At 47.3% G+C, this 14,537-nt stretch overlaps 1 protein-coding gene across 1 annotated transcript in view; it reads left to right on the top strand.

Annotated features, from left to right (window-relative positions):
• Positions 1 to 14,537, top strand: part of LOC128473014 (hemicentin-1-like) — a 281,136-nt gene that overhangs the window by 1,578 nt on the left and 265,021 nt on the right. The window contains exons 2-3 of the mRNA XM_053455039.1: positions 11,142 to 11,212; positions 12,586 to 12,637. Of these exons, the coding sequence (XP_053311014.1) occupies positions 11,165 to 11,212; positions 12,586 to 12,637 (100 nt within the window). The 5' untranslated portion in view covers positions 11,142 to 11,164. The remainder of the gene's footprint in view (positions 1 to 11,141; positions 11,213 to 12,585; positions 12,638 to 14,537) is intronic.

Genomic DNA, 14,537 nt, shown 5'->3' with positions numbered 1-14,537 from the left:
AGGGGCCCAAGGTAGTCAGAGATGGCTCCAGCCTGGCTGCCAAACAGGCAGGAACTCCATTGTGTAAACTAATTCCATTAACAGGATGGCTACCAGGGGGAGATTCAGTAGCTAAAGGGGATTAAAGGTTGGGTTGTCTACATGTACCTGTTTATCAATGTTGATTTATGTTAATGAAGTTCTGTGGATATATCAGTCTGTTTTACAACAATAAACTGTTCATTCCTGCTGTACTCAGTTCAAGGTAGTTGTCTACTTATTGGGTACACATAGCAGGGTTCCACGGTGCGCATGCTGGCTGGTGCTGGAAGTGATTCTGGGGACAAGAGGAGGATACATGTGGGTGATCTCTGGGAGTTACTACAGCTCTCTTGGGCTGGGATATGATGAGCATGACACGTGGAGGAGACAGAGGGGCGCCTGGCGGTCGCTAGGCGCCCCTCTGTCTCCTCCGCAAGGCCTCTACATCAGTCGCGGTGCCGGCATTTCATGCTGAGCGCCGGAATATGAAGTCATATTCAGGCGCTCAGCAGTGAAGCAGTGCGCACCACGGCAGAACAGGGAGACGGAGGCCTCGCACTCCCACCCTGAAACTTCAAGGTAAGTGAACTACAAAGGGGAGAGAGGATAGATAGTGGGTAGTGTAGATGCCCCCCAACTGTCCCGATTTAGACGGGACAGTCTCGGTTTTGGGTCACCGTCCCGCTTATCCCTTCTTCTGTTCCGCTTTGCAGGGGCAGAGTAAGGTAAGGTGAGGCCAGGGCCGGGATACCGACGGCCGGAAGAGGCTTTCAATCCCTTTCGCAGCCGCTGAGCGGCTGTTTTGAATGTTGTCCGACATACTCGTAGTACACTTTGGCTCTTTTTTAACATTTTTCTAGTTTAGCTGTAATTTTCTTCTGATTTCCTGCACTCACACACATTATATATTGGGGGTTTTTGGTGACAAGAAGGGCTTTCTTTAGATAACGTTTTATGATACCATCTATTTTAAAATAAAAAATAAAAAGATAAAATATGGTGATTTGTTAAAAAAAAGGACTTGAGAAAAACTGCTAGATATATTCTTCTACTGTCCTGAGTTTAGAAATACTCAGTGTTATTTCCTTGCCATTCCAGGTGGCACATGAGAAGAGAAGGCTCTGCCTACCAGGTAGGGCAGGAAACTCTATAAAAAAAAAATGAGACCTCCCCCTTCCTCCCCAGTGTTGTTTCCTGCCCTACTCAGGTAGCGGTTAGGCTGAAGCTTACCTTTTTTCTCTCTTTTTTTTTTTTTGTTTTCTCGGACCCCCGGGGGGCGTGCTTTTTTGATACCCGGTAGCGGTCCCGTGTGGATCCAGGGCTCGTGCGGCAGCCTCGGAGACAGTAACTCTGCGGTCATTGCGGCAACGCACACGAGGCTCAGCCCTCGTTCGGCTCTGCCCACAGCCCAGGGGGCTCACTGGGATGTGCATCCTCGGGCTCCGGTTCACGCGGTCCCGGGGAATCCTCAAAGTGAGGCACGGCAGGAGAAGATCTTTAGGCCAAAATGGGCAGCTCCTGCTCTCGGCCTAAAGAAGTTTCCACGACAGAATTTACCTCCTGGTTGAAGGGGGAACTTCAGTCTACCTTTTGACTGTTTTCGAGCCATGGCAAGCTCCACTCAGGCGCCTGTGCCCCAGCAACAACCTTACCAGCAGGGTCCACCAAATTTTCTTCCAGATACCCAGGAAGATTATTTGGCTCCTTTTTCTTAATGACTACCAGTCGAATGACCCCCAGTCTTCGGATGAGGACGGGGAGGAAACTTTTTTCTTCCCAGTCGAAGAAACAGGGAAACTCATCTCTGCAGTCAGATCTACTTTGAATCTACAGGATGACATACCCGTTTCAAAACCAGATCCTTTTCAGGGTCACTCTAGGAAAACGCAGACCTTTCCAGTCCACGATTCACTTTCTGCCATTATCACGGAGCAGTGGAAATATCCTGACAGGAGATTCTTCACATCCTCCAGAATCAAAAAGCTTTTTCCTTTCGATTAATAAGAATCTGATGCCTGGGAAGTCCTGAAAGTGGACACCGCAGTAGCCAAGGCCACGAAAAAAACAGCCATTCCGTTGGAGGACGCGTCCCATTTCAAAGACCCCCATGGATCGGAGGGCTGAGAATGCCGCCAAAAGGTCTTTTGAAGCAGCGGCGAACTTTCGTCCAGCTATTGCCATGGCGTCAACTTCTAGAGCCATTAAAGTCTGGCTCCAACAGGCGGTGGAAGACCTTGCAGCTATTCCAGGGACTGAGCAGGTCGCAAGAAACCTGTCCGACACCTGCTTAGCAGTTGATTTAATCTCCATTGAATCAGTCCGTACGTCTTCTAAAGCCACTGCGCTTTCAGCGGTTTCTAGACGAGCTCTCTGGCTTAAGTCGTGGTCTGCAGATAATGCCTCAAAACACAAGCTGTGCAGCATCCAGGGGAGCCACCTCTTCGGCAGCAATCTCGACACGATTCTGGAATCCACCACGGGGGACAAGCACTGGTTACCTCAGAGGAAAGGACCACCTCGTTTCAGGTCTAATTATTACAGAGCTCCAAGAGACAGAGAGTCCTACAGGCCCTCAACCTCCAATCAAGACTACCAGTCCTTTCGGGGTAAACCCTACGCAAGAGGTAGATTCCAGAGAGGAAGAGGCAGGGACGGTAAAGCAGAAAGGTTCTGACGCCAGCAGGCTTCAGGAGGGGGCAGGTTAACCGGTTTCATTCATGCCTGGGAAGAGATCACCTCAGACCCCCTAGGTCCTTCGCATCATCGAGCAAGGCTATCCACTGGAGCTTACTCACCTACCTTCCCAGACATTTCTGCTGTCCATGCCCCCTGCAGATCTTTGGAAAAGATTGGGGTTCTTCTCCACATTCAATGACTTAATTCACGAAAAGTTCCTCATCAAGAAATAGGAGAGGGAACCTACTCCCACGTCTTTGTCGCGCCAAAACCATCCGGGAAATTCAGGCTAATCATCAACCTACAGTTGAACACCTGTATAAGATACAACAGGTTCCGGATGGAATCCCTGAAGTCCACCACCGAGAATATTTCTTCGGTGGACTTCATGGTCACCATAGACCTGCGGGATGCCTATTTACATGTTCCCATCAGAAGAGACCATCAAAGATTCCTCCGTCTGGCCGTTCCATTGCCTCAAGGTATTCGACATTTCCAGTTTCGGGCTCTTCCTTTTGGTTGGTGCTCGTGGCCTTCCTGAGACAAAAAGGCATAAAGGTGGTCCCATATCTGGACGATTGGCTCCTCTTAGCGGCCTCGGCAACATTGCTCCAGTCCCATCTAGAGTTTTCTATCAGGACCCTCCACAACCTAGGATGGCTAGTAAACATACTAAAGTCACAGTTACTTCCAAACAGATGTCTTACCTTTCTGGGAATGATCCTCGATTCACACGTACAGAAGACGTTTCTCCCTCGGGACAAGATCCTAAGATTGAGGGAATTCACGCACACGGTCCTAAAGAACAAGTCAGTGTCCATCAGATCCATCATGTCATTGCTCGTTCTAATGACCTCCTCCATCTCAGCGGTTCCCTGGGCACTTGCTCACACAAGACCTCTTCAACAGTTCCTACTGGATCGCTCCAGGATGTCCTTATACAAGAAGGTCCGACTTTCTCCCTTCGTTCGGGAATCACTCCGATGGAGCTGACAGCCAAGAATCTTTCCCAGGGACTCTCTTGGCAGACGAGAGACTGGGCTGGGGTGCTGTTATGGGAAGCAATATTACCCAGGGAACTTGGTCTCCTCAAGAATCAGACCTGCACATCAATCTTCTAGAGCTACACAAGTCCATCAGGATCCTTTCAGACAACGTCACCGTTGTGGCCTACCTTTCCAAACAAGGTGGCACCAGAAGTAGGCACTTGCAGACCCTTACCGCTGAGATCTGCCGATGGGCGGAGTTCGGCCACTGCACTCTCTCAAGGGTTCACTGAATCAGGAGGCGGAACTCAGTACTTAAGGGAAAATGGTCCTTAAACAAAAGGGTCTTCGTCTTCATCGCAAGGAAATGGGGTACTCCTCAGATAGACCTGATGGCCATGCATCTGAACAAACAGGTAAAGAAGTTTTTCTCTCTTTCACCTGTCGGCTGTCCCCGAGCCCTGGAAGCACTCTCGCAGACCTGGAACTTTGATCTCGCATATGTTTTTCCTCCGCTTCCCCTTATCTCCAGAGTGCTCTGGAAGATTTGGGAAAACCCTCAAAAAGTCATCCTGGTTGTGTATTTCTGGCCTTGAAGAATCTGGTTTTCGGACCTTACCAACCTGACCATAGACGAGCGCATGCTTCTTTCTCAGGTGAAGGATATTCTCATTCAAGGTCCTGTTCTCCACCCAGATCCCTCCCGGTTCAACCTCTCAGCATGGCTTCTGAAAGGGAAATCCTGACCTCAAAGGGATTAGCTTCATCAGTGGTGAAAACTATTCTCTCCAGCCGCAACAAAACTACGGCTGCTAAATACCAGAAGGTTTGGGAAACGTTCACCCGGTGCAATGTGCACGAAGTATACTCTCCATCCATCCGTGAGGTGCTGCGCTTTTTTCAAGATGGCTTTCATAAAGGGTTACAACCTGCTACTATCAGGGTCTAGATTTCGGCCTTGAGCAACTTCTTGGATTCCAATTTGGCTTCCCATCCCTGGATCTCCAGATTTTCTAAAGGGATGTGCAGACTTCGCCCTAGGCTCCGTCCGTCGGTTCCACCTTGGGACCTTAACCTCGTGTTGCACCAACTCATCATGTCTCCTTTTGAGCCTCTAGAGGATACCTCTCTGAAGCTGCTCACCTACAAGGTTGCCCTCCTAGTAGCCCTCACTTCTGCTAGGAGGGTGAGTGAGCTCCAGGCTCTCTCCAGAGTGGAACCTTTTCTCAGGATTCTGCCGGACTGCATTATCCTCCGTTTACCACCGGAGTTTCTCCTTAAAGTAGTCTCACCTTTTCATTCGGATCAGGAAATCGTCCTACCTACTTTATGTCCAGATCCCAAGAATCCCAAATAGCTGGAACTCCACTCGCTAGACCTGCGGAGGTGTATTCTGTCTTGTCTCTCGCGTATGTCTGCCTGGAAGAAATCCAACTCTCTCTTTCATTCCTTTGCGGGGATCTGCAAGGGCATTTCAGTATCCAGGGTTTCCATAAGCCGCTGGCTTAAGGACGCAATCACCTTATGTTACATCTCCGCGGGAAGAGTACCACCCTCCGGCCTGAAGGCACACTCGACCAGATCCGTCTCGACTTCCTGGGGTGAATCCATCTCTGTTGCAAGGCAGCGACGTTCATAAGGCACTACAGTCTGAATCTTCATCTCTCTGAGTCTCAATTTGATCGTCATGTCCTGCAGACTGGAATCCTTCCCTCCCTATCTTGCTAATTCTTCTCATGTGCCACCTGGAATGGCAAGGAAAGTGAGAATTCTTACCTGGGAATTCCTTTTCCTTGTCCATTTCCAAGGTGGCACACTTTTACTCCCACCCATTACATTTACTTTTGCTTGGCTATTATTTGTCTGAGTCTTTCTTTTTAACCACACTGGGGAGGAAGGGGGAGGTCTCCTTTTTTATAGTGTTTCCTGCCCTACCTGGTAGGCCGAGCCTTCTCTTCTCATGTGCCACCTTGGAAATGGACAAGGAAAAGGAATTCAAAGGTAAGAATTCTCACTTTTTTTCTGCATGTTATGGGGCAATATATACAAGTAGCGTTTTTGCTATTTCAATACCATTTTTTTCCCCCCCAAATCTGGTCATTCTGCCCCGTGTGCTATTTCGGGTATCTTTGAAGCCGACCAATGCAATTTACCCCATCAAATCATATTTTTGAAAACTAGACACCCCAAAGTATTTCAAATGCTGGTATGTTAACCCTTTCCATGCACTAATTCTACCACCAACCCTTTTTTGTGTATTTTGTCACACATATCCTACTTTGGATATCTTTGAACCCGGCCAATTCAATTTACCCCATGAAATCAAATATTTTTGAAAAATATACACCCTTGGGTATTATAAATGCTGATATTTTAACTCTATACATGCAGACATTTTACCACCAGCCTTTGTTACAGTTTGCCGTAGTATTTTCTTGTGTGGTTTTTTTCCATTTTACTTCAGGTATGAATTTACCGCTCCTGGTGTATGTCCGTGTCAAACATCTCAATATGTGTTCAGGAACATCTCCCGAGTACATGCGTGGATCTTTTGGGTTATTTAGGAGGTAAAAGACCACCTTTGTGAGGTGTATATTTTTGGGCATTTGGACATCTGGTCAGTGTGTGCCCAATTCGCATATTTGGGACATCTTTGAAGCTGGCCAGTTCAATTTACCCCTAAAATCATACATTTTTTTTTAAAAAAACTAGGCACACTATGGGCTTTTAAAATGAAAATATATTTTTTTTTTTTTCATTCTCCGTTTATTGACAGATGAAATAAAAAATACGATACATGGGAAAACCGAAGTATCAAGTAATTGTACGTACAGATTTGATGCAAAGTACAAAACGAGGTATCAATACAGTTCAGGCGAGATGTTTGACAGGCAAAGGATCGGCAGAGACCGACATAAATGACGCAATAATAAACATGACGAACATTTGTAAATTAGCCGATCACGTCAGGTAATCAATAATGTCACAATCCCGAAGAAGTATCGTAGTCAAGCCCTGTTGGGTGAGACAACAAACGGAGCAAATAACTGAACCAACGAAAGAAAAAATAAACAAAACAAACAAATTAATTGGTGCAAGGCGAGCCAAAAAAAGACTGACAAGAGCTGGTAGTAGTTTACCAGATGCTGGACATAATGGAAATAGGCCTCCCAGTTATGAGAAGTACAGGAAGGCAGCAAGGAGACACCGAGTGGGTAACGGATATTGCGAGGTTTCATCTTGAGGGTTGAGAAAACCAAAACAAAAGCGAGAGCCATCTAAGTGTGAACCCCCAGAATCTCCGGGAAGGCAGAAGATGCAACAAAATCTTGCCAAGGGAGCCACTTCGATGTGTTCCCGCTGGCCAAACCCCTCGAGGACATAGTCAAACGTTCCATCTGACAGACGAATGACATGCTACTAAGCCATGCCCCGATAGGGGGAGAGCAGGACTGTCTCCAGAACCTGGGTATGACCGACTTGGCCGTACTAATTATATGGAAGGTGAGTGAGCCTTTATAACTGCCATACGATATATCGTTATGATGGAGGATAAAAGCTGCAGGAGAGGCCTGGAAACCCGGATCCCCAACAATACGAATAACTTGTAAAATCACATCCCAAAACACCTGGATAAGAGGGCACGACCACCAAAGGTGCATGTAAGTACCTGGGGCAGAACCACATCGCCAACAGAGAGGGGACACCTGCGGGAGGTAGTGATGTAATTCAGCTGGAACCTTGTACCATCGAACCAGTAGTTTAAAGGCGGATTCCTGAATTTTACTGGAAATTGACCCCTTATGCGTCAGTAAGAGAATCTTATCCCAATCCTCCGGTTCTAAGGCAATTCCCAGATCCCTCTCCCACAGGCTCATATAATACGGTTTAGTATCTGCGGAGGTGAGTATCAGAGAGGCATATATTTGCGACAAAAGATGTTGGGGTTCGTCGTTCGCAACACACAACCGTTCCAAGGGGGAAAGAGACCTGGTCATGTTAGGGTCAGAAAGTAAAGGGGAGACGAAATGTTTGAGTTGATGGATAAGAAAGCGGAGACTGAACGTATCAGTTCCAGAAGACGACAAGACCTCGAGAGATCGAAGCACACCTAGGTCGACAATGTGACAAAACCGGAGTGTCCGTTGGCCTGCCGGAACAAGAGGGCGCAAGGAGGTAAGACCCATACCTGGAGCAAAGTCGGGGTTATCAGTCAGGGGCAAAAGCGGGCCAGGACAGGGCACAACGGGCTGGCCTCGGATTGCTCTCCGCAAAACCTTCAAAGTCGGGGCGATCAAAGGATGACCAGGCATTAAGGGGCGACGATGGCACGCGGGTAGCCAGGGGACATTGGGAAGAGGCAGCGGGAAAAATTGACTTTCGATGGACAACCACGGTTTGGGCAAAGAACGGGACCACTCCACCACTCTCCGCAAATAATATAATGTCTGGGAGACCCATACCTCCCCACCTTCAAATGGGCAAATGCCAGCCTAGCCGGCTTGCCACCCCATATATAAGTGCGGAACACTTTATGGCAGGCTTTAAAGAAGGATTTCGGCAAGTATATGGGTAAGGATTGTAGTAGATACAAAAGTTTAGGAAGGATAGTCATTTTGACTACACCCATCCTACCGAACCACGAGATGTGTGGATATGCCCACTTACGAAGGTCAGCAGTGATCGACGAGAGGATGGACCAATGATTCAGTGAGGCTAGTTGGGAGGGGTCGGGCGAAAGTTGCAATCCCAGGTATCGGATGGAGGACACACACCATCGAAAGGGAAACGAAGCTTTAATTTGCATTCCTAAGGCAGGAGGAATATTAAGACCCAGAATCTCGGACTTCTGAATATTTATTTTATAATTCGAGAGGACACGAAAGCGGTTCAGTTCCGAGACTATACAAGAAAGAGAAGTGAGAGGATCCTGGATCATAAACAACATATCGTCAGCAAACACCGAAAGTTTATGGGTCTGCTCCTGCACCTCCAACCCCTTAATCCCAGCATTGCCACGTAGGGCGTTAGTCAAAGGTTCCAGTGCAAGGATGAAAAGCAGGGGCGAAAGAGGGCAACCCTGCCGGGTACCATTCGACAGTGTGAATCGTTCTGAGAGGGACCCATTAACTCTTATCTGGGCCGACGGGGAGGTGTACAAAGCACCGACTAGATGTAGGAAGGTTGAGCCCAAACCTATGCCTCTCAGCACCCGAAATAAGTAAGGCCAGGCCACCCTGTCGAATGCTTTTTCTGCATCCATCGACACCAATGCAAAAGGGGCGTTAGAGTGTTTTGCTAAGGACAAAAGGTCAATGACCCTCATAGTATTGTCCCTGCCCTCCCGGCCCGGGACAAATCCCACTTGATCTGGATGGATCAAGGACGGAAGGAATGGCTGTAGCCTAGTGGCCAGTATTTTTGCCAGGATCTTAAGATCCACGTTTAGCAGCGAGATTGGCCGATAGCTGCCACACAACTCACTATCCTTACCCGGTTTTGGGATGACTGTTATATGGGCAAGGTTAGTTTGAGGGTCCAGAGGGCAGCCAGTGGCGAGGTCATTAAAGAGCGTAACCAATTGCGGGCCCAGGATCGGTAAAAACTTTTTGTAATACGTAGTGGTGAACCCGTCGGGTCCCGGGCTTTTACCCAGCGGGAGAGATTTAACTACAGATTCAACCTCTGCTAAGCTGATAGAAGCCTCCAGGGACAAACCGTCTTCGGCTCTAAGCTTTCGATGGAGGAATTTGTCTAAATAAGATCCCAGTTGGGAGTCGCGAGAGCGCCCATGATGATCTGCCGCGGGCAAATTATACAATTCGCGATAATAATCCCGAAAACATCTGGAGATTGCTTGTGTTGTATAATGTAGTTTACCACGAGCGTCACGAATCTTAGGGATAAAGCCAGAGGCCCGTTTAGCCCTCAAAGCCCTAGCCAGCAACCTCCCCGGCCTATTCCCCATCTCGTAGAAAAGCCGTCGGGTAGCTAGGTAATCTCTCTGACATTTAGAGTCAAGGAGATCAGACAGTTGTAGCCGCAGTGTGTCTAGCTGGACCTGTACAGAGGGAGTAGGGACCGCTTTGTGTAGCAATTCCAGTTGGAAAATCGAATTAGACAAAGCCCGGATCCTATCAAAATGAAAATATATTTTAACTCTTTCCATGCAACAATTTTTGTGAAGATAACACAGCTAACAGTCATGGTGAGGGTCTGGAAGGGCAGGTGTCTTATATTAGTCCAAAAAAGAAATCCAAAAGCTTAATGATGGATGGGGCCGTTCAATGTGCTCCATGACTTGGATAAACTGCACCAGAAGGTGCCAACAAGTGTGCCATAGTACTTTCCGATAAGAAGTTAATATACCGGTAAAAGTCACCAGGCTGCGCGGGTTGGAGTTTGCTGGTAGCTAAATCTGGATGATATTCCTGGCAGCCTGGCCTTGTGACACCCACATAATCCTGGGTACTTGGCCCATGCAATAATCCAAAGGAATGTAGCAATCCCAAATCCCTGGTCCATGAGCCCCTCTGCAACCCAACCTGTCAAAAGCCCCCCTGTGGCATCTTTTCCTCAAACATCCTCCCTATGCAATGCTTCCCTGCATACACATCCATACTATCACACACATATTAATTCATTCATTAAGTCCCTCTTTCACAGATACTCATTCACAAATATTCCCTCATTTAGATACTCATTCACTCAATTCTACATACTAATTTATACACCTCTTCTATCACTTTACCTGAACTGCAGATTTATCTGTGCTGCTCACGGGGGTCGCTGATTCCCTCTGTGTTGCTGGCACTCGGTGCGAACAACTTCTCTTTTACCACCCAGGGGAAGCAGGAATGCAGCAGGGTCATGTGACATAGCGTGACGTGACTCCACTGGATTCCACCATCCACTTGGCCATACAAGACACATTGCTCGCACTAAGTGCGAGCAACCCAGACGTAAGCAGCGGTCCCTGTGGAAGTGACCATGGGAGGCTCAAGGGCCAGCTGCTCCTTTTGCCCTGAGTTAAAGATAGTCTTGGCAGTCGTGTGCGGTTTCCTTGGCATGGCCAGACCAAATGATTTTGCGGGCTGGATGTTCCCCTCCCTTGCTCTAGCCTCTTACTGACAATGCATCTTGAACCCATACATGTACAGGAATTGGCTGAGAGTGATGACATTTACACACCAGGCAGCCACATTAGAAACACAGAAAATATACCTATTATATCATAAAAAAGGTAAACAAAATCCTCCCCATTTTGGTGTCTGTCGCCCTCTTCTTCCACACCATCTGCTCTGTGTCATTTCTAAAAATATTAGTTCAGTGACAAAAAATGTATTGTTTTCCTTGCATGTTTAACCTTTAGTATCCCGGAAGGATAAGCGATCTCTTATTTTCTCCAAAATATTGTAAAAAAAAAAACACCCTTTTTTTTTTTTTTTTTTTTTTTAGCTCGGAACAAATACTCGGAAGGAATGGAAGCTCGCAGAATGTCTGTCTCTGAAATGAAGGCGTTGTGTTGGGTAAGTGGGGGTCACAGTAATGGAATTCACCATTTCCAAACTTTACACCAGAATCACTTTCTCTGTTACCCCCTATAGCCGTGCATTAACCCAGCATTACCCACTCTGGCATAACATAGAGCACTCTGCCTACAGAAATGCCTTATGCCCCCCATTTAACACCTCCCCCCCCAAACATACGGGTGCTTCTGACTCCCTGGTGTGTAGTCGGGGCAGCGCTGCGGGGGATCTGGATCTTAGTCTAATAGTCAGATCACACAGGAGGCGGTATTCACAATCCTATTTTGTATGCATGAGGATGGGAATACATATGGGTTGCCCCCCCAACTGAAACTTGAAATTTCTGTCCCGCTGAGCTCTACCTCTGTTCCGTGGAGTTCGGGGGTGGTCCACACAGGGCGCCTGAACACCTGAGGTCGGCCCTGGAAACGCTATACAAAGCTAAAAGATAGATCAGGAAATAAAACCTAACGCTGAGCTATCATAATCAGTAATCAGCCCCCCCTGAAAAAGATTGTTAATATTGCCTACTTTAAAGTAGTTCTAACGAAAAAAAAAACAGTTGATCAAACAAATGCAATCATCTTTTGTTAAAATTCTTAATACGGGGGGGCTAACCTAGGGGAGGTTTATTCTCTCTCTAACCTTTAGGCCCAAAACAGTAATGTATAGACTGTCTCAATACACAGCGATCGGCCATAGCATTCTGCGCACTGACAGGTGAAGGGGATAAGGCTGGAAGGAAAGGAAGGAAAAGTGGTGAACCAGCAATAGGGTCATGGGCAGCTGAGGCTCATTGATGCCTGTGTGGTCAAATCCAACTGACCAGCTCAAATCGCTGGAAAAGTGACTGCTGGTTCTAATAGAAAGGTGTCAGAACACGCAGAGCATTGCACTGTCCATTGCCGATGGATAGCCGGGTGCGTTGCTTACCTGGAGAACACGCGGCACCAGAATGCACTATGGGAATGTGATGCTTTGGGCAATGTTCTGCTGGGAAACCTTGGGTCCTGCCATTCATGTGGATGTTACTTTGACACGTACCACCTACCTAAGCATTGTTGCAGACCATGTAACCCTTTCATGGACATGGTATTCCCTTATGGCATTTGCCTCTTTCAGCACTTGTGCAGAACACCATTACACTTGGTCTGTCAGTAGGATGCCTTCTGCTTCTGCTAGAGAATCATGACACACCAGTAGGTCCTAAGGGTTATCCTGCCTCACCAGTTATTGACGTACCGGTATGTCTATATGGTAGCCAACAGGTTAAATACTTTTACATTTTTATGTAACTACATTTCTAAATTAAACTCAAAATTCTGTAAAAAAAAAACCAAAAAAATTGTAATATGGTAATTTTTCTTTTTCAGGCCCATGGCATTGCTGTCTCGCTACTCCTGCTTCCCTGGGCACCATGCAAAGGTAAGAATCCATCAATACCAGAAACAATAGCTGTCTCCTCAAAATAAACAAATAAAAAAATAGGGCCCGGGCCTATCATGGGCGTGCCTGCTGCCTATCGGGGGCGTGCCTGCTGCCTATCGGGGGCGTGCCTGCTGCCTATCGGGGGCGTGCCTGCAGCGGGGCTTCTCCTGACTCTCGCTGGGAGGAGATGTCTCCTGCATGCTGGGCAGAGGTGCGTGAGACAGGGGGACGGAACCTTTTTCTTGTATCAGACTACGATTCCCGCCTGTTCCAGTGTGTGATTACTGGATATAAGATGTCTACCTGCTTCTGACACACCTGTAATCAAGGACCTTTATAACCCAGCTTTCGTGGCCCTGATTGCGTATCCTGTGGATTACTGCATCATAATGTAGCACCCCCTGTGTTACAAGCATGTTTCTGTGTACTGCATTGTAACGCACATCACCCTCAGCCACACAAATGCTGCACCACTAGGACTGCGTACAGTGGTGGGCAGCAGGGGGCGTGGCCTAAGCAACTCCTGAGGTGAGGTCAGGTGACCTGAGATCCATGAGGAGAATGTAAGAGACTCCATTTTGAGAGACGGGAAGGAGCGCCGTGCTGCAGGACTAAATATGGGCAAGGTCTGAGGTTCTAAGAGGCCTACCTGGAGGGATTGATCCTGGCAAGAGCCAACTTGGAAGGAGACTGAAATACCGTCAGTGGGGTTTCCCAGGGGCTGACAGACTGGAGTTTAAGCCGCCCCAGTGGAGAGTAAGAGGCTTCCCTTCCTCAGTGATAAGATGGAAGCCTCTTCTCTGCTCTGCTGACAGGGCAGCCCTTGCATTCAGCACACTAAATAAAAATTTACTCTGACCCTTTGTTCCGATACTATTGTCTCCTTGTGACAGACCCCGCTGCCAAATATATCAGCCACATGGAACATAGTTGGAGGAAAATGGATAAATGCATATGGGGAGATTCTATAAACCCCCTCCATGTATTTGTAAAGGGATACCATGAAAATGTAAAGCCCCCCATAAAACTCTTCTCTAGGAGGGCACAGAATGAGCGATTGATAGAAGAAGCCGAAATCATTACATGAAGTGTATCGGCCGTCTCATTGGTTGTGGCTGTGATTGGTGGTTTTAACAGCCTGTGGGTTAATTGCTTTACTTTTTTATTCTGGCCAATCGGTGTTTTGAAGGGGAAGGGATAAATCTAGACAAATAACCGCGCTGACCCCATTGTAACCTAGTAACAGTCAGAAACCCATGACATCCCCAGAGTGTCAGACAGTTATACTGAGACTCTGCGTCAGCGCCTCGCCTGCACTACAAGTTGTGTAAATGAGTTACTACTGGGGCAGAAAAGTCACTCTGACTGGAAATTGCCTTGAATTAGCGCTGCTCTGGAGGTTGGGGTGGATTGGAGAAGCTCGACAGACTGCCTACTACTTCATTTGAAGTCCTACTGAGTCTGCAGCAGAAAGCTGCTCATTTTTTTGAGTTAATCAATAATTGATCACAATTGGGAAGGAGGACATTAACCTTTTACTGACCAAGAGATGAAAGGAGCGGCGATAGAGCATAAGATGTTTAACAGTTTAATGTTATTTTGTTGGTTGATGTTCTTGGCGTTACTACTCTGTGACGATGCACAAAATAAATGGATTCCATTAATTATTAATAATACTGCAAAGCCGGGGGTAGTGCATGCGCGGTGTGTATCCAAGTGGTCCTCTAGCTCTACTCTTTTGTCCAGCAGAGCCAGCGTTCCCATCGCACACCCTCTGCAGCCGCGAAAGAAGCTGGTTTGGTTCTGGGTTGTGTTGATAATCAAAGTTATATATTTATATCTCACGCTTTGGCATGGGGAATTAAAACTAAACATAATTTAGGATGGTATAGTGCGG

This window comes from Spea bombifrons, chromosome 2 (genome assembly GCF_027358695.1).
Source record: "Spea bombifrons isolate aSpeBom1 chromosome 2, aSpeBom1.2.pri, whole genome shotgun sequence".
NCBI lineage: Eukaryota > Metazoa > Chordata > Amphibia > Anura > Pelobatidae > Spea > Spea bombifrons.
The sequence above is the reverse complement of the archived record's forward strand: the minus strand, read 5'-3'. Positions and strand labels throughout refer to the sequence as shown.